Source organism: Sciurus vulgaris, assembly GCF_902686455.1.
Source record: "Sciurus vulgaris genome assembly, chromosome: 7".
NCBI classification, from domain to species: Eukaryota; Metazoa; Chordata; class Mammalia; order Rodentia; family Sciuridae; genus Sciurus; species Sciurus vulgaris.
The window spans coordinates 48,916,832-48,932,048 of record NC_136467.1 but is presented as its reverse complement, the minus strand read 5'-3'; the positions used below and the strand labels follow the sequence as shown (position 1 = coordinate 48,932,048).

Below are 15,217 nucleotides of genomic sequence, written 5' to 3'. Positions count from 1 at the left end.
TTTTCTGAGATAATCAAATGTCCTAAGGTATCCACTGTACATAATGAATTAACTCTTCTCTACCTGCAAAATACTGGCTGTATACAGTACTGGAAGGAGTTGAGCAAAATGTCATTCAAATCATTTTGTGCTCGCAAGGCCTTAAGACCTTGCTTAAAAATGTCTCTCTTTTGTAACGTGTTCTGTATACTTATATGAAGTTTCTGATGTCCTTTCATAGAATTCATTATGATAAAAAATAGGTTCATCAAATAACAACCAATAATTAAAATAAATTAAAATAATTAACTAATGTCATTTTCCAAAGTGGTACTGGACTATGTATTTTGTAACGTACCCAGGAGGGAAAATGGTAAAAGGTGTTCATTTTATTACTTAGGGAATTGTAGAATATAAAGCTTTTGATTCAACCCACCAGCAGAGATCAAGTAGGTGAAAACTGTAGGTTAACTGGATCACAGGACTATTAGTGGATAAAAATTTCTCCACCATTTTACACCGTTCGGCACACAAGAATAAAGTGTCAGGTTTAGCTAGGATCTGCTGGTGTCCGCAGCACCTTGAAGATGAAAGGGAGTTCCGAATAATCCTGCGGTAACCTTTAAAAGGTTAACGTGTCAACAGGTTCTTGGCTGCGCCCCTAAACTCCTGCAGTAGTGGCTCCGCTCCAGGTCTCCTCCGGCCTGGAGGACTTGCGGGCCAGGAACCACGCGCCCTGAGCCAGCTTGCAGGTTGTCAGAAGGGCTAGCAGCGCGCTCCGGTGCCGGCTGGGCACTAGAAGCCGGTCGCACGAGGGGCGGGGAGAAGCGTGTCCGGGGGCGGCGCTCCAGGACTCGGGAAGCCAGAGGCCGCGGCGCGGTTCCCGGGGCAGCCCCGCCTCGCCTCCCCTCGCTCCGCCCCGCCCCGGCGTGTCCGGCCGGGTCCTGTCCCGCAGCGTCTCGCCCGCGCGCTCCTCGCACCCTGCCAGGCCGAGGCGCTCGCCGGTGCTTCCCGCGCAGCCATGGCTCAGCACTTCTCCCTGGCCGCCTGCGACGTGGTCGGCTTCGACCTGGACCACACTCTGTGTCGCTACAACCTGCCCGAGAGCGCCCCGGTGAGTGGCGCGGGCTGCCTGGAGCGCACGGCGCGCAGCCTCCATGGCGGCTGGGACTGGACCTCCCTCCCGCCGCCGTGGGCCTGCCGCCGCCCGCCGAGGCGCAGAGCTCCGCCCCCGGCGCGAGACCGGGCGGAAGTGTGCGTTCCAGCTCCCCGCCCACCGTGGGGGCCCGCTGGTTTGCCCGGCCGTTAGTGGAGTTAGAGAGGGGTGTGGAAGAGAAGGGGAGGAGAGGCAAATTCTGCAAGATCTGACTGGGGAAACGGTTTCCAGAGCGAGCAGGGGAGGGGCCCAGGAGACTTGGGGTCTTTACGGATCCCCGGCCTTGGAACTTCTTTGCGAGTCCTGGGGACCAGCAGGCTGGGCGTGGGCACCTGGGCTGGGAATTTGATTTTCCGTGGCTGCATTTTCCTTTTGCTTGTGCATGCGGCCCCCTATCAGAGTTTAAGCATAAGTCGGGGAGAAATTTTATAGTGAATTAGAACACTGGGCCGAAAAAAGACTTGCGCCCTAATTTTGCCTTTACTACGAGAATATAACAAGCATTTCTTGCGCACCAGCGCTGTGCCCGCACGCACTTTGAATAAATTGTAATACCAACGACTTGCGAGGTTTGAGTCCTCACTGTGCCCAGGCGGAAAGGGGAAGTGGAGAGTCTGGCCTGTACCCTGGTATTATTAATTGCCCCTCCTCACCTATTCCTTTGGCTTTATTGGAAACTAATTTGAAAAATTAACAGGATTTTGTAGCTCACAGTGGACCTCTTAGACTACCTAGCTTAGGACCAACTCCACCGTGAGTAGCTCTATGACTTTGGGCAAGTTACTTAAGTTACTCCACGATCCTTCTCAGTTGTTTCATCTATAAAATGGGGCTGATCCTTGGGTTTACCTCAGATTTTTGCAAGGATTAAGTGGGCAATTCATGTGTAATGCGTAGAGCAGTCCCTGGAAAAAACAAGTGTTTTCTTTTATAGTTGCCACTCAAACTATGGAAATCCCACCGTTTATGGGTAGGATTCCAAGTCACTGGTGCAGACAGCCAGAGCTGCTTATTATAGTCATGTCACAGCCTTAGTAAGGTACTACAAGGTCAAAAACCAGTGTCTACCTGAATTATTCCTGTGTTTTCTATGTACAGATGCTTTAAAAAGTATACTTTTCAAAACTGTTCCTGTGCTTTTCTGCTTTCCTATTACACATACTTGGTTTCTTTAGTCATATTGACAGAAGTCTTTTCTTTACCTCCTGGTTCTTTGGGCACTCATTCCCTTAAGGTCTTTGATTCATATTTTCCCTCTCTCTGTGCCTTTGAAATTCCTGGTTATATTCACATTTCTACATTTCCTCCTCTGTATTCACCTTCATTTTGAGGGAATGTTGTTAAATCACTGTCATGTTAAAAGCCAATTTTGTGCATGCATGAGCATAAAATTTCAGATAAGAATTTTTTACTGTACTACAAGATATCCTTTACTGCAAGCCTTGAATATGTGATGTTTAATGGTTGAAAACAGTAACCTACTGCGTTTCAGATCATGTTTGGTTTTTAAATCTTTTATTAAAGTCCCATACTGTGCCAAGCACCACCATGATGTCAGAGAAACTAAGGTAAACTACAGGCAGGCCTTTGGTGCCAGATAGGCAAAAACCGCTAGTAATAGGCCAAAGATGGTAAAAAGTTACAGGCCCTATGATGAGCTTTACCATAGTTCTGCCTCCAGTTTTCTGTAGAACCCAACTTCCCATAGCACTTACCACAGAATTTTAACATTTCCTGTTTACCTGTCAGATCGTCCACTGGTGCCTTGAGTGGTGCTTCCTCCAGGTCAGACTATATGACAGTTTAGTGACAGATTGCTGTGTGTTCTGTGTGCCAACTTTGTGCTGGACATACTTGGCCCAACCAATAATTGTGGAAGGATCAAGTAAATAATAAGCATTCTTATAAGTAGTTATGACAGAGCCACTATTCTAACAAGCATTTTGCTTATGTGAACTGATTTAGTCTTTACAATGTCCCTGGAGATAGGCATTATTGCCACAATCAGTATATATAGAGTTGAGAACCACAGACACAGAAAGGTTAAGGATCTTTCCAGAGTTCCCTAGGAAGGTAGTCTGGCTGTGAATTTTCTCCTCTCACCAGCATGCTCTGCTGTTTCTTCTACTGCAAAGCAGCGGGGAGGCTCAAAGTCAGGTCCCCATAGTGGAGTTGGAGTTGGCATGTGAGGAGGTGGAAAGGAGTACTTCAGGTAGAAGAAATAGAACAAAGGCAAAGACCTCGAGAGGAGCAATGGCATGCATTGCTAGGTGCTGTTTAACAGGTGAGAGTTGGAGAAATCAGCAATGGTCTGGTCATAGGGAGCTGCAGAGTCTCTCCCTGCAGTCTTCTAGGTGTTTAGTAAGTGCAGAGTGTTGTGTAAGTGCAGATCTGAGTGTATCCCCTTACCTGGGGCCTCAGGAAAGGCATCCCAGGAGAGACAATGGATGACAGACACCACTACCCTGGATTTGCGCACAGAGGTCTGATACTAAACAGTTCAACAAAATGTATGAATGGGAGAGGGAAGTCTCAGGCAGCCAGTAGAGTGTGTGCTTCTTCTGAAGGAGCACACTTGACTCCTGCCAGTATTAACCAAGAGGGGCTTAGTTTTGCCACACCTTCTAATTTTTTTTTTTTTTTTTTTTAATGTTTTGGGGCAAGTTAGGAATTTGAACTTGTTTGAGAAGTCTTCAGTGTTTAAGTGTTACCCTTTTTTCCACAGCATTGCAGAGTTTCCAGATTTAGCAAAGAAAAATACAGGATGCCCAGTTAATTTCAAATTACAAAAACATTTGAATTTATCTATGTCCCAAATATTTAATGGGATGTTCTTATTTGAGGAAACTATTTGCTGTTCATCTGAAAATCAGATTTACCTAGTTATTCTTTTTTTACTCGGCAACCTTAAGTGAGAACCAAACATGATTTGTGGGCTACCTATGGCCCACAAGGCACCAATTTGTACTTACTGTGGCGTGTGCATTCTTATTAGTGGTGTGAGATTCTGAGGAAGTAATTGGCAACTCAGGCTGTGGGAGGAAGTGATGGAGGGCCTGAGCCAGGGAGGCTCTTGAATGACCAACTTGGTCCAGGAACATGCTGCAAGAACCAAGAACCAAGGCTTTAGGACTAGAACAGGGATTTCAAGGTACAGATTCTTCTGCTTTTCTCAACATTCTCTTTCTCTGCTCCTTACACATTGCTGCATTATCTTCTATTAATGGAAATGTGTCCTCCACAAGGTAGGGAGCACAGCCCTGGATGTCCCTGGTGGCAGCCCTGATGGACATGGCCCCTTTCTCTCAGGAAGGCATCTGACCATGTCTTATACTAATCACTTAAGTGTGAGAAACCCTCTTGCCAGAGACTTCAAGTGCCTTGACCAGAGGCAGGTCTAATGGTATGCAATAGCTTGCAGGGGAAAACCTGATCAATGTTCAGGAAGTGTACAGTCAGGTAAACTGGGGGTAACTTGAAACAGGCTATGACAGGAATAGGCAAGTAGTATAAGTCTGAGTGATGTTTTGTTCTCATATTTTTGATCAGCACACAAGTGATAATAATAGCAAATACTTAAATTGGATTTGCCCATATGCCAGGCATTGTGCTAAGCACTTAATGTCTGTTAACCCCACGACACTAGTTGTGGAAGGCAGGATCATAATGTGTACTTTTTATCATCCATAGTACTTTGTACCTCAGTGTGACTCAAAGCATTTTTTTTTTAAAATGTGACAGGCATTTTAATGAAAGCAATTCTTGATTTGACAGAAATGTGTTTATGCAGTGATAATTATTTTTAGCAGATTGAATCGTTTTGACAACGGAACAGAAAAAAATCTGAATTCAGCATATCACCAGACTATAGAAATGAAAAAATTCTATCATTCAACAATAATCAAGATAGTTCATTTCTTCTGTCTTTAAGATTTCAACTGCATATACATCATCAATTCATAAGAATGTGAATGCTTCAGTATAGCAACAAAAAAACTGAAGAATAAAGAATGAACATATTTAAAAATGTAGGAGCATCCTGAGTTTATCCCAAATGAAAAATTGATGCTAGCTGGAATTAAATTTCTTCAGCAGCTATTTTTCTTTTTTCTTTGTATGTGTTATCAGTTTTTAACAGTTGAGAGTGGGCCATATTTATTTCTGCTCCTTTTTTTTTTTTTTTTTTTTTTTTGCCAACCTCCTATGTGCTTTCCTTCTCTTTCAGTAAAAACAAATAGAGGAAATGGCTAGAATTTTTAATTTTTTTTGGAAAATCAAAATATTCTTGCTGTCCAATAAAAGTTGAGAGAAAAAGGTTAGGGAAAATGGAAGAAACTATGCAAGTCTTCAGCAAGGAATTGAGAATATTCTGTACTTTTAGCTACTTTTTTAAAATATATATTTTGGTACAGGGGGTTGAACCCAGCAGCACTTAACCACTGAGCCAGCCCTTTTTTTAAATTTTTTATTTTGAGACAAGATCTCACTAAGTTATTAAGGTCCTCATTAAGTTGCTGAGACTGGCTTTGAATTTATGATCCTCCTGTCAGCTCCAGAGCCACAGGGATTATAGGCATGCACCACCACGCCTGGCAGTTACTTTTATTTTTACTTTATTTTTTATTGAGGCATTATAACTATACATAATAGTGGCATTTATTGTTACATATTCATAATACACACAGTATGACAGTATAATTTGATCACTTTCATTCTCCAGTGTCTGCCCTTTCCCTTCCTTCCTCCCTCTCTTTGATCCCTCTCCTCAGCTCTCCTGGTCTCTCTTCTGTTTTCATGAGGTCCTTTTTTTATTTTTTTATCTCTAGCTTCTGCATAGAGAATATATGACCCTTGACTTTCTGAGTTTGGCTTATTTCACTCACCAAGATACTCTCAAGTTCTACCTATTTTCCTGCAAATGACATAATGACCTTTATGACTGACTAAAACTCCATTATGTGTGTGTGTATGTGTGTAAAATTTTATTGGTTCTTTTTAGTTATACATACAAGGAGATTGAGGGAGAAGGAGGAGTGGGATAAGGGAAGAACAATAGAATGAATCTGACCTAAATTTATTATGTACATATATAAATATGCCACAGTGAACCTCACCATCATGTATATCCATAAGTCACTAATTAAAAAAAAAAAAAACACTATGAGTAAATAGCAGAAAAATCAAGTAGAGTAGTGGGAAAGGAAGGAAAAGTACTAGGGACTGAATTAGAGCAATTGAATTCCATGCTTTCATAATTATGTAAAATGAATCCTAAGGTTTTGTCTAACTAAAAATACATTTTTAATTTATTTTAAACAATATAGTAAAAATCCACAAAATATGTAAGTCAGTGATTTTCAGTCCTCTGTGGGCTTCAGGAATTCTGTAGATGCCCTTTCCATCCCTGTAAGAATCCTGAGTGGTTTTAGGAAGCAACCCCGGTGGTTCTGAGTCACCCCCAGGATTGAGAACTGCTGCAATATCATGTTGAAGTGATGCAGGTATTAACAGTTGACCTGGATTAGGGTCACTTTGCACTGGATGGGAGTACTTGTTTAGTGATTTTAATTTGCTTTATGACAGAGAACAGCCCTATTTGACAGGCTCCTTTGCTTTCCCTATCCCCATTTCTTAACACATAAACCCCACCCAAACCCATAACTCCAGCTATGTGCAGGTCCCTCAGTTTCTGCACCTGACTTGCTCTCCATCCTCTCCTGATTCACCCAATTCACTGCTATATCTTCCAGGTAAAAGAGTAACTATCACCACCCCAAGGAGGCCACTCTTTTGCACTGTACCTTGTTCTCCCTTGTTCATGACATGCTCTTACCACCTACAGTCTTAACATCTGTAGAAGAAGGGCCAGATTGTTCAGCTTGCCCTTTTGGATACTGCTCAGTCAGACCCAGACCACTCTTGTGCCTCAGGTTCAAGTGCATATGACTCTGGCCTGTAGATACTCTCCTGAGGTGCAGCGTAGGACTTATGTGGACCATCATCCACCTTTTGTCCACTTTTTGTTTGGTGTACACTGTTCTTTAAAAATTGAGCCAGTTCCTATAAATAAACAATGGGTATTTGAATCAAATGTCTAGGACTTGTTGAGAAATTCGATCCATCAGAAGTTAGCATTTACCATTGTGCTTGCTTCCAAAGGCTTCCTTTGTTCTTCCTCAGTTGTTTTTCTTTTTGTGGAGAAATAAGAACAATTTCCTGTACCTGGTAGAGGCTCATGACTTCACAATTCTTCCTTTAGATTATCTGCCTGGTTCATTTGTGCATTTCACTTTGAGAGTCCCCTGAGATAGGGCCTTCCCAGCAAGGATGCAAAGGACAGATGTAATGAGAGAGCAAGCAACATGTTTCTTGTCTCGGTGATGTGTTAAGTAAATTGGAAAGCTTGGTCAAGACTTGATGATGATCTCCAATCCATTAGAATTTGGGAGTAAGATTAATAATTGCCCTTGGTTTTATAATTGTATACTGATGGTATAAATTTGAACAGGATAGCTGCCTGGGGCTCACAGGGGTTGATAAATTGCTTGTGAAGGGGGATTAAAATGCAGAATTTTATAATTATAGATATTTTTCTCCTACCTGTTTCCATTAATGATTTCATGCAGTTTTCATCTGTGAAATTTAGAATGAACAGGGAATTTCATATTTAATCTCTCTTTTTCCTTCCCTTATTTGCAGCTCATTTATAATAGCTTTGCTCAGTTCCTAGTCAAGGAGAAAGGGTATGATAAGGAATTGCTCACTGTGACCCCAGAGGATTGGGATTTTTGGTAAGTCCTTTTTTTTTTTTTTTTTTTTTTTTAATGTCTGCACACTCCCTCTGGTTCTTAATTGTTGCTGATAAAATTTTACCGATTTCACTTTTGTAAAGGTAGAAAGCAAACTGTGAAGTCTAGTCAAAGGACAAAATGCCTTCTACACTAAATTTTGTTTTCTAATGAGCTAATATTTTCTACTTTAAACAAGTTAAGACTTGCTTAATTAAATCTGAAAATAAACTAAGAGCTTAGGTGACTAATTCCATAATTTTGTATGGTTTGTTATAATTAAAAGTTTCAAAGGTTATTAAGAAGTAAAATTTGCATCTTTATAGAAAAGTTTGATGTATTATCCTTCAAATAAAAGAACAGTAGAAGAAGAAGAATCATCATGTCTTAAGTGACTTAACTAGAACGTTTGATTTTCGGTAATTTGGGTGGGCAAACCTGCCTGCCTCTTATTGCCCCCTTCCTTCCTGGTTTAGGATGCTCAACTTCCCAAAGCTTCCTGTGTCTTTCTTCCTCATTTAAACAACACAAACAAAAATTATAAGCCACCTTAAATTGTTCAGTGTGGCTGAATTGTAGCGCATGCCTATAATTCCAGCAGCTCTGGAGGATGAGGCAGGAAGATCACAAGTTCAAGGCCAACCTCAGCAACTTAACACCCTAAGCAACTTGGTGAAACACTGTTTCAAATTAAAAAAATAAAAAGGACTGGGAATGTGGCTCAGTGGTTAAGTGCCCCTGGTTTCAGAACCTGGCACCAAAAATAAATAAATGATAAATGAAAAAGTGAATGAATGAATAAATAAATAATTCAGTTTGAAATTAATAGTAATGTTAAAACACCAAAATGCATGTATAATGTTCATAGATCATACATTCCTCTAATATTTGGTTAATCTTTTGATAAATCCCTTAAATAAAAGGAAGAAGCACAAACATCCTACTATATGAAACAATTAGCTCTGGAAATTTTACTGTGAATGAATGTAAATAATTCTGCAATAGCAGCCTTTCATTTTAGTGTAATCTCTTGGTGTTTGCAGGCAGTTATACCTCCTTGCTTTTATTATTCCAAATAATAAATCTATATTCATTTTTCTCCCCAAATCCCACAAGTCCTTTATAGTAAATAACTTAAAACTTAGTATTTGACTTTCTTTTCCTGGCTTTCAGTAATAAACCTTGCCCCAGAAGGCAAGTTCTTATGCCTGGACCTAAATTGAGACAAATCCTAAATAGCATAGAAAACACTCTGAGAGGTTAACTTGTAGAATACAAATGGGTGTGTGTGTGTGTGTGTGTGTGTGTGTGTGTGTGTGTGTGAGTGAGATGTGTATTTTAATAACGCTTGCACATTTTAACAGAGGCATAGGAAAATGTTCAGGTTATTTTTCTTTTTTCTCTTTTGAGTGTCAGATTTGACTTTTCTAAAGCCTAAAGATTTTACAAACTAAACATACCGCCCTATGTTTGCCTACATAACAGTTTTCCTTATATGCCTGTTTTGTGGTAGATATTTAATTTTACAATCCTTCAGTTTTCTTGTTTGATTAACATATCATTTGCCTGCGCAGGAAATTCCCTTTGTAACATTGTAACTTTTTTGAATAATATAGATTATTATTTCTTAAGTTAGCTAAATATATGAATGATTAATAGTCAGACTTTTCTTTTAGTTGCAAGGGTTTGGCATTGGATCTAGAAGATGGGACCTTCATTAAACTTGCAGATAATGGCACCGTGCTCAGGTAATAAAATTTAGTTGTGAAATTAAAATCTTACTTTCTCCAGGATACAATATTACTATGTAGCATGTGATCCTTAAGGTACGAGTTAAATAAACAGTTTAATAAAAAGTCACTTTTATTTTAGTCAATCAGATGACAGGTAATTTGTTTACCTATGTGTCTTTATATGGATTAATTGAGCCATTGAAAAATAAATCTATAAGCTTTAGATTTAAAGGTCTAGCTCCTTTAAATTTAGTTCAAAATATTTGCAGGAAATACAATAGAAAATTAGGAACTTGCTTCATCTCATCAACCACCTCTTATTGCAAAAAAGCCTGGGAACTATTCTGTTTTAGCTAGGTGTATAGGGGCCTAGAGTAAAAGAGTGTTCTTTTGATTGAAGAGGAAGGAGGAATGGATATTGGGTAGGGATTGGTGGTCTATGTATACCTCCCTTTCTTCCCCGTTTATCTAAATGTGCATCCATCATGCAGGGTCCATGATGCAACCCAGCTCCTTCTGGAAGTTTTTCTAGATGGCTGGAGCCCTCACGAACCTTTCCCTCTCTTCCACACTCAGTGCTGACTACCTATCCTTCTCTCGTCTGAGTGTACCCAATCCTCTCAGGTACTGGTAACCATATGGAAAGCAGTCAGGAGGTGGTTCCTGTCCCTGGTTTGAGTCTTTCAAGGAGCACTAGGGAGTGGGCGTCTGTTTTTCACCATGTATTCTTGAACTCCTTTCACAGTTTCCCCAAGGTGCATCTAACTAGAGCAGGTGTGAACTCACCTCTGATTATTTCATAATTTATTTGTATGTGGTGTTTCTCAGGCAACTAGATAGGGTGTGTATGCCTGTATGTATGCATGTATACATACATACGTATGCACCCTGTGCAGCTTCAACCATGATCTTTTACTCCGTGGTCCCTTTGGCACAGTGTTCTTGAGTCAGTCTCTCATTGTTAATTTGTCTGTCACCCTCTCCCAGGGTCTGTCCTTCACTAATCAAATTCTGGCTAACCTGAAGTTTCTCCTGCATTTCTTAGCTTTTCTTCTGGATACTTTCTTTCTTCCAAAAATGCACTTTCTTTCTCTAATCATATTTCCCATTCAGGATTCCTCCATTTTGACATGAGCATTCTAAGATGTGAAGCCTTTTATAAATAAAGGCCCACCTATGGTTCCCCTCCATTTGCTTTTCTTGTAAGTACCGTGTGCTAACCGATTGCACCACTGGAGCTCCAAAAGTTGAGACAAGGGAGGGTTGGCATAGTCCGAAGACTTTTTTTGAAGCCACCACGTTGTTTTCCGAGGTGTTGGGGATTCGAACCCGGGTCCATGTGCACAAAAGGCAAGCGCTCTGCGAGTTGAGCTATTTGCCCACTCCCTGCTTTTCTTATTCCTTTATTTCCCTTCGTATCATCTTGCTACCACAATATAATAGCAAGATAATAATAGTGGTATTCCCTATTATTATAATTTCTCATAATAAACTACATACAATATCAACTGTTTCTTTCCCTACAGGAAGTTCTTAACTGGCCCAGTTGATGCCAGAGCAGTATTTTGGGCACACACAAGTGCTACTTTCTTGTCTTGTTCTCTTTCACCTTGGTCCTCTTGCTATGTCCCACCATGCTTTTGTTGTGTCCTTTAGTGGGCAAGTTTCCCTCTCATCTTTGCAGTATTGTGAGCATGTGCTCACAATCACCTGACCTCCTCCCCTGCCTCCTGTGGCCTGGATAACTTGTACTTAAACTCTGGTACCTGCTGCTCTTCTTACTAGTGCCAGAACCAGCCTCCCACCCAATCCATATGGTCATGTTAAAATTGTTCCAGTTATGTTCATCTCATCTTTTATTGAAACAATAGCTTCTCCGGGAAAAAGTGGTGGGTTACAGTGTTGCCCCCAGAGCAAGTTGCTCCTAATCACTTGCTAGTGGGTGGATTAAGTGGAGGAAGAATCAGGGCTGTCAGTAGAAATGCATTGTAGAATTCCAAGCAGGAAAGTCACCCATTTGAAAATAGGAAAAAAAAAAATGTTGATAGCTCTAGCAGCTGGGATCAACAGTCTCAGTGCTAGAGGAAGAGGCATTCAAAGGAGCCATTAATAAGTAGTATGCATTATCTCCTAAAACCAGGGCAAGCCATGGCACCAAGATGATGACTCCAGAGGCACTGGCAGAGGCATATGGCAAGAAGGAATGGAAGCATTTTGTGTCAGAAAATGGCATGCCTTGCCGTTCAGGTATGACACCCCTTTTCTTTGGAACTTGAATCTGCACTGTGAGCATAGAGAAGACCCTCCTCTATGTACTTTGCTGGGCACAATATACAAGGGAAAAACATTGACTTTATAATGATAGGATGGATTTCTTTTTCCAGATATGTCTGATTTCTTTTTGGCAACTGGTTCAGAATGCTGTTAGCAGCATTTCACACTGTCTTAAAGTTTGATTGATGCTCCTTTTATTTACACTTGTTCTGGGGTGAAGAAGATTAGCACTTAGCAATAATATATTCCTTAGCCATTTGTATTTTTTATCAATTGTTGCATGCTCAGTCCTTGGTCTTCCTTCTCCAGCTCCCATGTCTCTTCATATTCACATTACCTACCACTCCTATTTTCTGGAATTTTTTCCCTTACTTTCAGTTCTAGCATCTTTTGTCTTTTTATTTTAGTTTCTTATTTATTTATTGGTGCCGGAGATCAAATGCTAAGCAAGTGCTCTACCACTGAGTTATATACTCTTAGCCCTTTTTTCCTATATTTTAAAAGATTTTTCACTTTTTTCTTTTCCAATGTCTTTAACAATCTTCATGAAGACTAAATATGAAATGTTTTTTCAAAAATTATTTTCAAACATTGATGTGTATAAATTAAAAGGGAATACTTAAAACAGTTTTCTAAACGGATCTTATTAAATGGTCTTTGTGATACTTTTTCATTTGTTCTAGTTATTTTATTTTATTTTATGGTTTTGCCATTTTCTCCCACACTACAGTGTTAAAATGTACCTTTCTCTTTCAGAAAGTGTAGTAACTGGAAAATAGTTGCAGTTATTGATTATTACTACTGGGCTTACTTTGTTATATTTGCCATCTTTTGAGAGTTTTGTTTGTTTTTGTAGTGAGTTGAAAGCATTAGGAAGTGTTCATCATAAAATAAGTTGATAAGAAAACCAGATTTCACACTGGGGTTAGATAGAAAATGTTCTCATACTTCTTGAGTCAAACTGGGTACAGAACCTTTTACTCAAAATGATGATGGAGAACTACTGTTATCTCTCCAGAGTTTAGCAATTCTGAGTAAGCTCATCCTTTCTTCCAGAAAACCTAGACATATAGCTAAAAGGAAATTCATTCAGAAAGTGGAAGATTCTAAAGAAAAAGTGAGCTATTTAGGGGCTACCAAGAAGAGCATTCACCAGTGTGACACACTCTGCTTGCTGCTTTGTCCACTAGAGGGCAGGGCCTCCTCTAATCAACATCTCCCTCTGGTGCTTAATTTACCCAGGATCATTCCAAGGCTGGTCTTGGAGTTTATCTACTGTAAATTGTGTTGATTGGTTTGGCAAGAATTTCCCATCCATGTGCCCAGTACCCAGGGAGTTAGGCTGTGACACATAATAAAGGAAAGGCAATGTCTTTAAATAATAAAACTTTTAAAATTTTGAAACATGTGAAAGAAGAAAAAAGTCCTATGATTTCACAACCTGTTTGCACTTTGTTTACATTAAGTAATCAAAGCATGTTGTTGATTAAATATTGTAGAAGTAAGGGACAATGGGCACTGAATTCCACTGAAACTTCTGAGGAGATAAACAAGGAATACCTATTAGAGTTGCCAGTCTGGGGGACAGGAGGCTGTGATGTTCATTCACAGGCTCTTGAACCCATTGGTTGAGGTTGGCCACAGGGACCAAATGGCTGCAAGGACTGTGGGATAAAGCAGGTAACACTATTGTGTTTGAGGTGTTTGATGTTGTTCAGCACAGCTGTGGCCAGACTCAGATGTGGGCCATGGGGATATGACATGGGCCATTAGAAGTATTGTCCAGGGACAGCGGATCCAAAAGTGGCACATGTAACAGCTCAGGTTTGATTCTGTCCAAGGACATACAGAATAAATCTAATGCCTTTCTTCCATGAGATCCTGGAATGAGTGTACCTGTCTTGTCCACCTGTGTTTTCCTAAGGTAATCCACCATGTACTCACATGGTGTGGTGTTTATTCCTCAAATCACCCTGGTTCTTCTCTTGTTGCACTGAAATTTTTCTGCTGGCATACCAATTGAATGAGGGATTTTAGTGGGCCAGCCAGCACAAATACAGAAAGGCACCATTTGTAGAGTTCTTCAGGGGCTCCAGTGTCAGGTTGATTGTTTTGAAATTTAGTGACATCAGTAACGTAAATTGTAGCTTCTTCCTATTCCATTTTATGTTTGCAATATATCCTGCTTTTATTTTTATATTTTTTAAGGTCACTCAAGTTTTTTTTAAGTAAAATACTTAACTTGTAGATGTCTATTTTACCTTTCATATATTGTCCTTAGAGCTTAAACTAAATGCTCCTTCACAGACATTGGCAGCCTGTATTAGTGCCATTTTGAATTGAAATGGTGGCTGTACAAATAAATGAACCACAGTCCATTGTCCCTTTAGTCAAGTTTCTGTGTATCCCACATGCATGAGTTGTTTCCAATTTTGAAATTTTTGTTATTTTTTTTAGGAAAGTATTATTTTTATGATAATTACTTTGACCTGCCAGGAGCTCTTCTGTGTGCCAGGGTGGTGGATTCTTTAACAAAGGTGAGTAAACACTCATTAAAAAAAAAAAAAAAAAAATCTATGATATGTGTTTAGTCATAAATAAGATGATTTAATGATATGTTACTTTTGGGCTGAGATTTTATTTACTTTACTTTTTGTGGTTTCAGAGGTGACCAAGGAAGAAAGACATGGCAAATTTGGTCAAAATATTTTTGAAAAATTAAATAGCAGTGACCATTTCCCCCCCAGGGAAAATAAATCTGTTCTCCAGCAGGGGGTGCAAAAGTCCAGAAAAAGAAAATACAGAACTGATCTGAAAGAATATTTTCGTGGTTTCATTTGCAGGGTGAAAGGGTAAAGGCAATTAAGCATATATCCCATGTGTCTTTAATCATTCCAAATAATATAAAACCAGAAAAGTGAGATGAAAATTTTTATTGTTGTTTTTCCAGGGATTGAATCCAGGGATGCTTAACTGCTAAGCCACATCCCCAGCCCTTTTTATTTTATATTTTGAGACAGGGTCTTGCTAAGTTACCTAGGGCCTTGCTGAGTTGCTGAGGCTGGCTGTGAACTCATGACCCTTCTGCCTTAGCCTCCTGAATCACTGGGATTATAGGCGTGTACCACCGTGTCCAGTGAGATGAAATTTTTAAACTCATTTTTTAATAGTTTAATATATCTAGATGTTAGCTTTATACTATATATCAAGATGAAATAGATCTCTAGTTTTATCAGTTCATACTTTGAGATTAAGACCTATGAGTAAATGTTTTTATATCTGAGTTG

General features: G+C 39.9%; 1 protein-coding gene across 3 annotated transcripts in view; it reads left to right on the top strand.

Moving 5' to 3' along the window:
- The first annotated feature begins 825 nt into the window (after positions 1-825).
- NT5DC1 (5'-nucleotidase domain containing 1) overlaps positions 826-15,217 on the top strand; it is a 128,287-nt gene continuing 113,895 nt past the window's right edge. The window contains exons 1-5 of one of the 3 annotated variants that reach the window (XR_013764908.1): positions 826-1,093; positions 7,835-7,926; positions 9,600-9,671; positions 11,797-11,903; positions 14,388-14,467. Coding sequence is in view for 2 of the 3 variants with exons in the window: in XM_079146288.1 (XP_079002414.1) it covers positions 1,001-1,093; positions 7,835-7,926; positions 9,600-9,671; positions 11,797-11,903; positions 14,388-14,467 (444 nt within the window). In the remaining variant the exon portion in view is untranslated. The remainder of the gene's footprint in view (positions 1,094-7,834; positions 7,927-9,599; positions 9,672-11,796; positions 11,904-14,387; positions 14,468-15,217) is intronic. The other 2 variants (XM_079146288.1, XM_079146289.1) reach the window with 2 other exon arrangements.